General features: G+C 41.2%; 1 protein-coding gene across 1 annotated transcript in view; it reads left to right on the forward strand.

Moving 5' to 3' along the window:
• CFAP54 (cilia and flagella associated protein 54) overlaps positions 1-14,144 on the forward strand; it is a 330,907-nt gene that overhangs the window by 159,166 nt on the left and 157,597 nt on the right. The window contains exons 40-42 of the mRNA XM_055118311.1: positions 9,629-9,781; positions 11,608-11,799; positions 14,015-14,102. Of these exons, the coding sequence (XP_054974286.1) occupies positions 9,629-9,781; positions 11,608-11,799; positions 14,015-14,102 (433 nt within the window). The remainder of the gene's footprint in view (positions 1-9,628; positions 9,782-11,607; positions 11,800-14,014; positions 14,103-14,144) is intronic.

Below are 14,144 nucleotides of genomic sequence, written 5' to 3' on the forward strand. Positions count from 1 at the left end.
TTGGCAAATGTATTTTTTTTATTGCTCTGGATTGACTAGACAATGTGTCTAGAAATTGGTCCACCATCTGTCGCTCCCTGTGATCCCTCCTTTATAGATCCCGCTCTCAGGAGTCATTGGCATTTCACCTTTAATGCCTACAGTGGCACAGTCACTGTCACTGTCATCCCCTTGCTCATTGATTTGGTCGAGCGGGCACCAGTAACATCTCTTATTGTGAGACTTATTGTTACTGTCTTTGGTATATCTAATACTCCATGGGACAGTGACACAGTATGAGAAATAATCATTCTTTTCTCCTATCTGTCCCTCTTCTTTCTTTAATATACCTCCCTTTCCTCTACATCTTCCTTTTCTTCCCTGTTTTCCTGACCAACTTCAAACATCAAGGCTATCATTGCCTTTGAAATAGTCTCTTGAATTATCCATGCGATTTTTTTAGGAAAAAATGTCCTTGGGACAGGCATGTCAGGATGAGGCTTCCTCAGCTAATAATGCTTTCCTCACTGATCTCATGAAGCCTGCCACAAAACCAGCCACATAACTCTCATTGAGCTGCAGGATAAAAGGAATATGAGGGCTTGAAAGAAGGACGAAAAGAAGGTGACATAATAGCTTTGGGAAAAAACAAGGAGAAAAAGGTTTATAGGCAGATACTTGATTTTAAAAAGTTTATTTTATGCAGAGTTCATGTTTTGTTTATTTACCTATTTACTTTTGCATTTATGAACTAACTTTTGGATCTTACAAGTGATACCCAGGAAGCCTAGGGGCCCTAGCACTAGGGTAGCTGGGCTGGTGGTTCAATGCAGTGGCCCAAGAAAGCACTGATACTTGACCCATGGTACTGAGATTTACCCGGGCCACCCTGGTTGCTTGAGGACTCTAGGGCTGTACACTGTGATGCTTGGAGGATCATGTAGTGTGAAGAATCAAACCTACGTTGATAGAATCACTGTGGTGTCTCCAGATTCTCCTACTGCTTTTTACACACATCATCTAGTCAATTCAGAGACAATAATAAAATACATTTGCCAAAAGGTTCTATTTTTTTGTACTTGAAATTACCACTTATTGGACAGAAATGCTTTCATGCACATTAGTGTTGTACAAATTAATATCATAATTCATATTATTTTTTAGTTATATGGTCAGTGAGATAGTTATGACAAATTATATAATCAAAACACTATAGATTGAAATAATTTAAATATTCTTATTTATTTATTTATTTTTTATTGAATCACCATGTGGAAAGTTACAAAGCTTTCAGGCTTAAACCTCAGTTACATAATGCTCGAACACCCATCCCTTTACCAGTGCACATATTCCACCACCAAGAACCACAGTAAACCTACCCCCACCCCCAGCCCCCACCCCCCACCCTGCCTGTGTAGCTGATAAATTTCACTTTACTTTCTCTTTACTTTGATTACATTCATAAATATTCTTATAAAAACTGCCAAAAGGTTTTTAAACAGAACAAACATCTCTCCCTTTTCCTATCTTGCTTATCACCCCAATTAATCTTCAACATGTCTTTGTGAGTTTTTATCCTACATGACAACTCTGAGAACAGGGGTATGTATGTTCATTCTCCCTCTTCAGTGCTTCTAGGTCTGGCAAATTCTCAGCATGTATTTTAGAAATGTCTATCCAAGAAATAGTGGGTAATTCCAATTCCTGGATGCTTCCTGCCTGACATGTGTGGCCTAGGCATTTCACACCCTGGTCAAAAGAGTGACACTGCAGACAAAAATTATTATTGTAAGGGACATCTTACAGCCTAGTTCTCCCTCTCGGAGAATGTGGCAAGCTACTGAGAGTTTCCTGCCTGCAAGGGAGAGCCTGGCAAGCTCCCTGTGGCATATTCATATGTCAAAACCAGTAACAATGATGGGTCTCATTCCCTTGACCCTGAAAGAGCCTCCAATGCGGCACTGTTGGGAAGGACGAGTAAAGAGAGGCTTCTAAAATCTCAGGGCTAGGATGAATGGAGACGTTACTGAGACCGCTCGAGAAAATCGATGATTAACGGGATGATGATAATGATAATGATTATTCTTTTAATGTGCTACTGAGGGCAGTGTCAAGGTTTATTCCTGGCTCTGAGCTTAGGGAGGTCACACGTGGTGGTACTCAGGGACTGTATAATGTGCTGGGGATTGGACCCAGGCCAGCCAAGTGTAAGGCAAGCACTCTTTTGGCCCCACTTTTAACTAATATTTAAAATAATGACATAAAGTAGCTGATTGTACCTATATATTAATATTAATATCAACTAATTCTTTCACTGAGCTCACTCTTTCAGGACAAAAAACAAGACAAAAAAAGAACAACCATGCATGCACACATTCACAGAGCTCTCAGGGAATCAATCAATACTGTGGCCTAAGTATTGAATTCTCTTGGTGTGTGATCAGGAAGTGTGTCAGAGCGAGCTTGCTTTGGGCAGAAGTGCTAAATGTGGGATTTCAGTCATTGTGGCAAGGTGCTGAGTGTGACTGCAGTTTCTAGGATTTCTAGATGTTGTGTTCTGTTGAAGGATGTCATTCTGGAGCTACAAAGTGGACCCTTGTATTATGAATTCCTTCAGGTCCTACTTTATCTTATACCTACCTTCTATATCTTCTCCTATCATCATGTCCTGATTTATTCTTATCCCACTTACTTAAATTAGCAGGCTTCAAGTTAGGTTTTTGCCTTTTACCTAGACCTGATATCTCTTGGCAGACTGTCTGAGACTTGAGCATTGCCTTATACCCCTCACTTACATGGTAAAGCAAATGAACATCCTCCAAGGTCATTCTGTCTCCTTTTAAACATATGAGCAGTACCATTGCTGATCACTAATTACGACCACGGCTAATTTGTCAGCCATGACTAATTTGTCAGGCTCTGTGAAGATTAATACAAATTAACACCTGTAGAAGTGAGTGTTAATAACATGGGATAGTTTATTATTGAGTCAAAAATTATGGAGGACATGCTACATGGTCCGCCCAGCTCCAGGTATGGGATTGATACCCTGCCCCCCCTTTTTTTTGTATAATGACTTGTTAGTCCAATTTTTATTAAAATATAATATTGCTTCAGAATCTTCTGTTTATTTTCATATATTAGGGGTGAGAATCAAACTACTTTCCTAAATTCATAAAAATGCTTGATAGTATTACTCATGAAATATATATTTATTCATCATATTTATTTATTTATTTATTTATTTAAAATTTATTTATTTTTTAATTAGTGAGTCACAGTGAGGGTACAGTTACAGATTAACACATTTTTGTGCTTGTTTTTCCCTCATGTAATGTTTAAGAGCCCATCCCTCCACCAGTGTCCATTCTCCACCACCAATGAACCCAGTATCCCTCCCACCCACCCCAGTCCCATCCCCCCCACCCCACCCTGCCTCTGTAGTGGGGCATTCCAATTTGATATCTCTCTTTCCTTTTGAATACCCTGCCCTTATGGAGCGTATATCGTGGTGATGGGAGACAATGAATAAACAAGCAAATGGACCCAGTCAGTTGAAAGATAATAAGGGAGGCTGAGAAGAGAAGTTAGGAATGAGATGGGCTACAGTTTTAAGTAGAATACTCAAGGAAGGCATCCTGAAAAAGTTAAAGATTAAGTCATAATCTAAAGCAATTAAGAAGCAAGAAACATGTTCTAGGCCAAAGTGAATCTGCTGCCAAGACCCCGAGTTGAAATCACTCCTGGTGTGGAAGGCAGGGCAGGGAGAGTGGGAAAAGAAGTGATCAGGGTGGTAATCAGACAGTCAGTTCACATAGCACCTTATATTTTAGGTCTTTGCTTCAGGTGTTGGGGAAGCTAGAGGAGGGTCTTGGGCAAAGGAGTGACACGAGATGACTTAGAATTTTTTAATTGTAGGAGTACTGCTATTTATTCAGCCACTGATTAAGCTGACTGACACAGTCATAAACCTCACAATACTTTAAAAAATTTTAATTTTATTTTTATAAAATTGTTCACAATAATTATTTGCATTCAACATTTCAACACCAATCCCACCACTATTACACCTTCCCACCACCATTATTTTGAATTTTCCCACCACTACCCAAGACTGCCCCATAGGCAGATGCTAAATAATTTATTTTGCATTGCTTGTTATGAATAATATGAGATGTTGTGTGCCCGTGAAAGTGTCCAAGCACTCCTGGAACTCTAATTTTTAAAAAATATTTGGGGTCTGGAGGCATGTCTGTGATGTACTGCTCTCTTTTGAGATTCATCTGTGAGTTTCTGAATCATGGCTGTTAATTCATTTAAATGGCCCGCAGAGGCAGTTCGCTGTCAGGGAACCAGAAGGGCGAGGAGATGGGGGAGGTCGCCCATCCCTGACTCTGTGAAGCCTGGAGTTTTCAGTCAGTAGTCCTGCATACCTGGGTTTTTCAGTGGACTCATTCTCATGTATGTGGGGCTTGGGATGAGCCTGTGAAGATTGCCTGTGAGTGTGGTGGTGATTGGGTTCTGGAGGTTTGTGGCTTCTTGGGTTCATTTGGGGTAGGCGGAGGGACATGCCTTCCCCCACTCTGAGATGCCCTGATTTATCAACCTGGTGCAGGGTGGGGAGACATCTCTGCAGTGTGTTGCTGTCTTCCGAGATTCATTTTTGAGTCTCTGAGTCATGGCCATTAATGAGCTTAAATGACTTGATTTTGATCTCTTTCAAAATTTATTTATGAGTCTCTGAAGCAAGGCTAATAAATAAGCTTATATAGCTGTGCTGGAAGAGGTTTGTGAGTGTGACTCCTGCATACCTAACTTCTGGCCATTTAACTTTTGGGAAACTTGGTCCTGAGTGGTTGGGGTCTGGCCAGAGGCACAGCGATAATTTGGGGGAATCAGGAAGCATGAAGGCACCATCAGGCTGCTGATGCACTCACCCCACAGGTACAGGTTGACCTGTGGGGAGGCACAATACCCCCTGAAATGATTTAGCTTATTATTATTATTATTATTATTATTATTATTATTATTATTATTATTTTGCTTTTCGGGTCACACCTGGTGATGCACAGAGGTTACTCATGGTTCTGTACTCAGGAATTACTCCTGGTGGTGCTCAAGAGATCATATGGGATGCTGGGAATCAAACCTGGGTCTGTCTCATGCCAGGCAAATGCTCTACCCACTGTGCTATCGATCCAGCCCATGATTTAGCCTTTAAAAGAAATTGTCTTGTTGCTGTATTGAGAGAAGATGGTAAGTGTGGCAAGAATTTAAACAGGGAGGTTGGTTATGAGGGTTCACTGTAGTTCAAAAGGAGATGCTGAAGTCTTGACAATATGGAAGTGAGAATGAAAAGTAGTTGCACAGAGATGATGGCACAGAGGATATTTCTGAGCAAAAAGCCTGCAGGATTTGCTGTAGTTTTGAATTGTGGGATAATTTTAGCCTTGGGTCTAAACAACTGTAAAGTGGAACTATCCATTAGTGAAACATGGAATAACTTAGGGAGGTCTACAGTGGCAAAGACAACAAAACAAAAAATCATCAGATGGGATGACATCAAATTCAAAAGCTTCTGTACAGTGAAAGAAACTGAACCTCCAATCAAAAGGCACCCTACTGAATGTGAGAAAATATTTGCATGCAGTACTTCTGATATAAGGTTGATATCCACAATGTATAAAGCACCATTAAACTTACTGACAAAAAATCCAATTACCCCATCCATAAGTAGGGTTGGGTCTTGAACAGACACCTCCCTAAAGAAGACATCTGGATGACTAATAGGCATATGCAAAAAGTACTCATAGCCACTCATAATTAGAAAAATGCAAGTCAAAACAACAATGAGATAAACTTCTCATGCCTGTGAGAATGACATATATCAAAAGATCTGGAAATAGCCAGTTTTGGTGAGATTGCGGTGAGAAAGAATCCTCATCAGCTATTGATAGAACATCATCTATTTCATCCTCTATGATAATCACCATATGGAGATTTATCCCAAAATGAAAATAGAATTCCCATATGATCTTGCAATACCACTTCTTGGCTTCTATACTCCGAACAAAAGCAATTTGAAAGAATATAGCACACCTGTGTTCATTTCTGTACTTAGTACAATAGCCAAGATATGGAAACAACCTAAATGCCCAACTACAGATGAATGAATCAAGAAGTTGTAATTATATACACAATGGAATATTATGCAACTCTAAGATAGGACAAATCATGCAATTTGCAGCAGCAACAGGAATAGAACTACAAGATATCTTTCTGAATTATGTCAATGATCTCTCATAGATGGGACTTAAACAGCAAGGCAGCAATAAAAATTCAAAGGCAACATACCAGAGAAATTGACACAATTGAGTTATGGGTGGGTGAGAGGAGGGAGGGTAGAATAGGGGAAGGAGTGGAGACAGGTGCATGGTGATGGGTATGGTGTTGGAATGATGTCCATGAGAAACCATTAATAATAGAATTATAAGCCAAAAACAAGTCTATTTATTAATTTATTTTTAATAATGGGTGAAGAGAATATTGGGAAATCAGTTAAGTTTGTGATAACAATTAGATACACAGCAGAATAGAATTTGAAAGTGTATTCAGGATACTTGAGGTCAGGGAAACAAATTTTCGTACCAACCAGCATATGAATATTTAAAGCCATCAGGGTAGATGAACAACTTCAAGAGTGACTGTGAATTAAAACAAAAAGTTTTAAGGGTTGAACCTGGCATTTGAGAGGCTGATTTGATGTGGAAAAATTAGCAAAGCAATGGAAGGGGAAACAAGGTTGAATAAGAAGGCTTAAGTCCAAGGAAATAGTATTTGAAGGAGAAAGATGTTATCAGTGCACTGAAATGTTGCTGAAAATCTAACTTAAAGATTAAACTGAGTGATTTTAGAGAGTGTACAGGGGGTAAGATGCTTGTTTTGCATGTGGCTGATTTGGATTCATCCCCCATATCCCTTATGGTCCCCAGAGCACTGCTAGGAGTTATTCCTGAGTGCAGAGCCAGAAATAACCCCTGAGCATTGACAGTTGTGGCCCCTGGACCAAAATAAACAAATTAAAGATTAATTTTAACACTAAATTTAGTCTCCTGAGCTTCTTGGGTGCAATGATGGAGGGAAAGGTCTAATTTTAATGGGTTCAGGAGAGACAGGGAAACTGAGTACAGCCACCTATTGAGTTTCACTGTAAAATCTAACAGATGTGGGACTGAGACAAAAGCAGAGTCAAGAGAGAAATTCTAGGTTATTTTTAAATTTTTAAGTTAAAAATAATTTCAGTGGGAGGGAAAATAGCATCAAAGTGTGCCACGTAGAACAATTCAGGAAAGGAGGACAGCTGATGCCGTGGAGAGAGCAGAGGGGTTGCAGGAAGGCTGTAAGGAGCAGCCGGGCATGGGTGAGGTGGCCGGGTGGCATGGGGTGGGGGCATGAGGAAAACACTTAGGAATTGCTTTGATTTTTATCCCCACTGAAGTAGGAAGCAAGGTTATTATCCTTAAAAGGAGGAGAAAGAGATAATTCCCTTTCAGCCTCTGCCCCCTTATCTCCCCGCTCCCGACCACACAGCCAATTAACTACTCTGGTGTGCCTTCTAATATTGGGGAGTTCTCTGTCCCGCCTGTATTCCCATGGCTGCCCCCATAATCAAATTGCTCATCTGTGTTGTGGTGACTTCATGACCTCCCAGACTCCCCCCTTTATCTTGCAGTCTGTTTTGCACAGAGATCTTCCTGTGATACCAGCCTCTTTCTGTCTGTCCAGGTCCTGCTGGACACCCTTCCTCAACCCCCACCCCACCCCACCCCACCCCATGGAGAGGACACAACCCACCAACACAGTGAAGACTGTGGACTCGGATGAACTCTTTGTTCCACGGGACTGTCTGCGCCATCTCCCTGTGCCCTGAGCTCACCTGATTTCTGTTCTACTTTCGTGACCTAAAGCTAGATCTTGAACTGCTCTGTGTCTTCTTTTTCTCATCTTTAAAATGAGTCTGCATTGTGAGGTGCCTCTCAGGGCGAGGTTTTGTGAACCTCTCACGGTAAATTATTTAGAACAGTTTCTGGCATAATGTTAGTTCTCAATTAACTTCAGCAATTCTAACTCCTGGCCTCTTTCTTCCTAATTAAATCATCCCTGCCCTCTAAGAAACAGCAGGCATTTCTTTCCACAGAGCGTTTTTTTGTTTGTTTTGTGGGCCACACCTGATGGTGCTCAAGACTTCTCCTGGCTCAGGGTTCACTCCTGGTGTGCTTAGGGAACCATATGGGGCTCCAGGAATTGAACCCAGGTCAGCCACATGCGAGGCAAATGCCCTACCTGCTGTATTATCCTTCCGGCCCGCACAGACTTGCTTAATCTTCCTTTCTTCTCTTCACTAATCTCTCTTATCTCTCTGTTTTCACTGTGGAGTCATATACCCTCTGTAAGTGTGCACCTAATACTCTGGTATTAATGCTTAACTATCAAATACTCCAGCTTCAGAGCACTCCATTTCTCCAAACTAGAGTATGAACTTCTTACCTCTTTTTGTTGTTGTTGTTTTGGTTTGGGGCCACACCCTGTGATGCCCAGGGCTTACTCCTGGCTCTGCATCAGTAATTACTCCTGGTGGGGCTAAGAGAACATATGGGATGCCAGAGATCGACCCTAGGTCAACTCTGTACACAGCAAAAGTCTACCACTGTACTATCTTTCCACCCACCCTGAACTTCTTGCTTCTTAACCTGTGACAGAAAGTTATCATTGTCCAAGTTACTATAAATTTATTTTATTTATTTTTGGACTATGCCCAGTGACCAAAAAGCAGTGGTGTTTCAGGGTCATTCCCAGAGGTGCTCGGGGGGATGGGTGTGGCGGTGGGGTTTGAACCCAAAGCTCCTGCTTGTAAAAACAACATTCTCCAGTTCTTTGAGACTTCTAGGGCCCAGGCCTCTGGTTTTAGAGGGAAGCAATGCAACTTACTCCACTTGTGGAAGAAGCAAATTGCTTTATTGTTCATTCTGGTCTCCTCTCTGGCTTGCTTGCTTCATGGTAGAGGTGGAACATCTGTAGCCTGTTTTCTAGTAGCCGGTTATTCTGCCGAGACCCCAGAGCAGCAGGGACTGCTGCCATCAGCCACACTCCTGCAGTGGCCGCCAGCTCCTTTTCCAGTCAGATCCAGCACTGGGATTTTAGTTCCCTAGCCATTGTGGTCCCATGGTCCTGCCCCCCGCCCTCCAGTATCGGAAACTTGTTTTCTCTCTCCTAAGAAAGCGGGTGTCCTGCTTCTCTGGGCCTTTTGGTTTTCTCTTCTCCTCTCTTTCCCCAGACGACCTTGTTCTAAGAGGGCTGTCAACATTTATCAATTTATGAATGCAGTAAAATTATTTCACCTTTTCACGGAAGTGGCTTTATAAGGAAGATTGGTAAGGTCTAAAGTTAATCAGTTTTCTAATTTCTTTAAAAGAGAGCTTTTAAATCTGCCTCCCAGATGAACTGGACGTGGCAGTACCAGTGGGCTTTGAATTGAGCAGCCTTTGTTCTTAGGATACATTTTCAAGAAATCTCAGATTGATGGAGGCTTTTGCTCCTTGTTGCCAGGCTCCAGCCTTTCACCCCCAACATGGCTTCTCTTTTTTTCCAGAGTACGACCTGGCCAAAAAACTTGTCTGCGTGCCTGTGGATGTGACAGACACTTTGAGATATTTCCGGGAGACCTTGAAAAAATCCAAATATCACAACAGATGCATTCGACACAGCAGAAAGTTGCTTTCATTATTTCTTGCCCAGTTACAAGGTACACTACTTGCTCTCTAACCCTTAGCCCTTTTCTGTGTGGGGACACCACCCTCGGGCTTCCACCGTTCTTCCTTCCTTTCCCCATTCCCATGGCCCTCGCTGCTGCTAACACACTAACACTTGCTTTCTTCTTGTTTCAGGGAATGGCATTCTCTCTCTCTCTCTCTCTCTCTTTCTCTCTCTCTCTCTCTCCCCCCCAACACAGACACTGTTGGCACTCATCTCCCTTTATGCTTTGTGTGAAACTCCTGTACTCCCCCAAGTAGAGGAGATATGAAACATTGATTATTTTGTTTTTATTCTGTACATCTGTGTTCTTACCATTTTCTTTGTAATTATGTTGCTACAGCTTGTTTTGTTTTCCTAAGTAGATGGATCGCTTCATCGAAAATAACTAGAAATTTTTACAAAACACTGTTTTATCAGTGTCAAAGAAATGAATGCATTTGAACACAAGTATCAACAAGATTTCTTATTAACACCATAGATTTTGATCTTAGAGATTTCTTTTAGCTTAAAACAAGATATTTGCTGTTGTTTGTTATATTATATTTGCTCATTTTCTCTCTTGTCAACATCTATCAATATGTTTTCACACAAAGCATAAAGGGAGAATGCAATGAAAGTAGAATTTGGAATGGTTGGTTACGTGGTAACCTCACAACAAGAGTACCCTCCAATGTAGGGTAGGAAGAATTCGGAAGAATCTTTACTGAAGTTATTAGATTTTTAAAAATTCTAATTTATGTTTATCATCCTTACTGTTCAAATTATTCAAAAACTCAAAATTAGCATGAAAACAAATTGATATAATTAAATGTTAACATTTAAGGTTATTCAAACTAGATTAAAATTATGTCTAGATGCTAATTTCCATTGCACTGGTCTTTTGGAAATTTTAACAGTCTTTCTTTGCAACCACTGACAGCTTTATTGCTACAATGATTAATTGTTTCTGCTTCTTAACCCCCTTCCCCCCCAATCAAAAGCACACTACTCTGCTTCATACCCACAGCCCACAGTTCTTGGTTATTTAGCTCTCAGATTCACCTTACATTAAATTGTCTCTCTAAATCCTGTTTAAATGTCTCCCAACTGTAGCAAACACTGACAATCGTGAGAGTATAAATGAGGAAAAGCCAATATTAGTCTCAAGAATGGCATATAACAACTCACTCTGAGTCTCACCTGATACCAAAATATTCTCAGCAGTTTACCCCAGTCCTCAGGCTGTAGAGTTCAAAATTTATATTATTCTCTCTCTCTCCCTCTCCTTCCCTCCCCCTCCCTCTCTCTCTTCCTCTCTCTCCTGGCTTTGCCTCTGCAATATTTTTATTTTTTCTTCCCCCCCCCCACCCAGCATGTTCTCTGATGCTACAGAAAAGCTCTCTCCTTTCCCCCACCCCCCAGAGGTCAGAACAACAAATGTATTGCGTCTCTCTCAGAGGTCTCTGCCCCAGAGGCAAACTAACATCTTCTGTCAGAAGCTCTTTAAAAAGGCAAAGCCAAACTGTATCACTTCCCCAACCCTCAGGAGAAGCCAAGCATTATCTGAAGGCTGACTTTTTCTCCCCAGCCCCTCTGCAGTGTTCCATCTGAAATAACACAGGGATGGAGCCCACCCGCACGCCCCTGGGCTCCTTGGGGATGATTCTGGCTATTCAGTTTAAGAAAAAAAGTACCCCTCAAGTTGCAAAGAAGTCTGTTGTATACCTCCCTCCCCATCCCCTTTCTTTTCTCCTGCTTTCCCCTCTCTTCAGAAATGTAACCCCCCCCTTTTTTTTGCCAATTAAAAACAACTTCATTTCTCTTTCATGCATTGAGACAAAGAAAGAGCAAGCTCTCCCAAAGTCAATGCTGGCAAGGTGGAATTTTGCCTGGGGACAGAAGACATGCATTTGCCGACTCCCCCGGACCTTTCTCAAGAGCACTTCAGAGTTCTCAGTTCCGTGGAGAAAAGCAAACTTCCCCTTTCCCAGGTCGGGCTTGTGATTTCTTCCTACCATAAGACCATAGGTAAGCTGTATTCATTGCCAATGTGAACAGTCATCTGATTTTGAAGACTTTATTTACTCATGAATGTTCTCTTTAAAAGTTGAATGAGAGAACTTGAACACAGACTCACTTTGTCCTTAGAGGCAGTGACAGAGTGGAGTGGAGATTAGATGTGCCAGTCCCGCCCTCTGTTAGCCAGCCATTTATGGTCATAGTGAGGGTTAGGCATCCTTCTCTCCTTCCCCTCTGAACTGAATCTATGAATGGCTTGGAATGTCCTCTCTGATGTGTTCTTCAAAGTTCTCTGTTGGTGTTTTGATTTTGTTTTTGTTTTCATGTCACACCCAGCAGTGCTTAGGGTTTACACCTGGCTGTTTTGCTCAGGGATCCACTTCTGATGGGACTCTGGGGACTGTGTGGGATATCGGATTATCAGATCAAACCTGGGTTGGTCCTATGCCCCCTACCTACTATGCTATCACTCCAGTCTCTCTGGTGTGTTTTTATTTTTGTTTTTTCTCTTCTCCACCAGACTCCCATTTTCATAGTCTTTCTGATTTTTGGACAAATTCACCAATCAATCCATGTTGTATTCCCAGTGTCCTTTCTTATAACAGGCATTTCTCCCATTACTCCCTGAAATGTAGCACTGTCATCCTGTTGTTCATTGATTTGCTCAAGTGGGCACCAGTAACATCTCCATTGTGAGACTTGTTACTGTTTTTTTGCACATTGAACATGCCACGAGGAGCTTGCCAGGCTCTGTCATGTGGGCCCGATACTCTCAGTAGCTTGCTGGGCTCTCCAAGAGGAACTGAGGAATCGAACCTGGGTCGGCCTCATGCAAGGCAAATGTCCTACCACCTGTGCTATCGCTCTAGTTCATTGTGCTATCGCTCCAGTCACTCCCTGAAATAAAATTCATATTTAATACATTTTTATACATTTTCTTACTGTATGAAGCTCTTAACATAAAAAAACAAGTATAGTAAAATCACACAATAAAAGTTTCCATTTGCTAGTATGTTGGACTGGAGTGATAGCACAGTGGGTAGGGCGCTTGCCTTGCATGAGGCCGACCCAGGTTCAATTCCTGGTGCCCGCTCAAGCAAATCAATGAACAACTGGACGACAGTGCAGTGCTACAGTACTTTTTGCTAGTATGTCATGCTCAGATCTTAGAAGGTAAACTGAGGCATGCCCACATCCCCCTGTCTATTCTAGTCTCCAGTGAAGATAGATAATACAGGTTTATTGTATTGGCCACCAAAGGACTATCCACAATAAACATTATTAATTTTGGTGGTACCATTTCCTAAAGTGGAAAAGTAAAATATCAACAAAATAAAGTGCTACATTTTTGTAAAATTTAGAGCATTTTAGAAACATGCCCTTATGAGTAAATGCCCTTATGAGTAAGTAAAGTTGGCATGTTAAGTCATCATAAATATTTCCCCCTCACCTTGCCCTCATTGGAGGCGGTTCCTTGTGTTAGGGCGGGTCCTCCATTGTCTCTTGTCTTCACCTGAGAAATACAGATATCCCATCACAGACCTTTAACAGAGTCTCTCTTCAGATTTCTAAGACATGTCCTGGGGAGTTATCTTGTCTTTATTGGATACTACTGGAATGTACGTTGGGTTGTTTTAACTACACATCTTGGAGTAAATACATTCACTCAAAACCCCCCACATATTTGAGTCTTACTAAAGATGTGCTTTTTATATATTTGGGAAAAAGGAAGAATCTGGCAGACTGTGAAATTGTCATATTTTTGCCCTCAAAACAAAATTTTCGAAGCTTCTTATGTGCCATAGAAGAATAGCTACCTTCCTCTCATGGCATACAGAGAAGCCTTTGTAATCCCACTTCTACCTCCTCCTTCTGATTCTTCCAAAATCCTTACTCTAGCCATGCAGCATGTATATGTGTATACCCAGCTCTTTTAATTTAAGTTCTTGAATTTTTCTTCTCAATTGTCTCTACCTGCTCAACTTTTATTCCATCTTCTCCATGTATCCTACCTCTTAGAATTGATCTTTCATGTCACTGTGTTCAAATAAAACATGTTTATTCTCAATCCTTACATATATCCTATGACATTTAAAAGCATGATTAGCTTGCAGTTTGCTTATCTACACAGTGAGGCATAAGGCAGTTTTAAATATTCTTGCAAATATAAAGGATATATTCTCCAGGAACTGACATTTGCTCTTTTACTTGATTTAAAATACAGATGTTCTCGAAACCAGCAATCAAAGGAGTCTTAAAGTTCAGGCATTGCATGAACTTGGAAATCTTCTCATCTTTGCTGAAAAGAAAAGGTAGCCTTTTAGGAGTTCATAGAACAGGGAAAACTTTTTTAC

Source organism: Sorex araneus, chromosome 10, assembly GCF_027595985.1.
Source record: "Sorex araneus isolate mSorAra2 chromosome 10, mSorAra2.pri, whole genome shotgun sequence".
In the NCBI taxonomy this organism is placed as follows: Eukaryota; Metazoa; Chordata; class Mammalia; order Eulipotyphla; family Soricidae; genus Sorex; species Sorex araneus.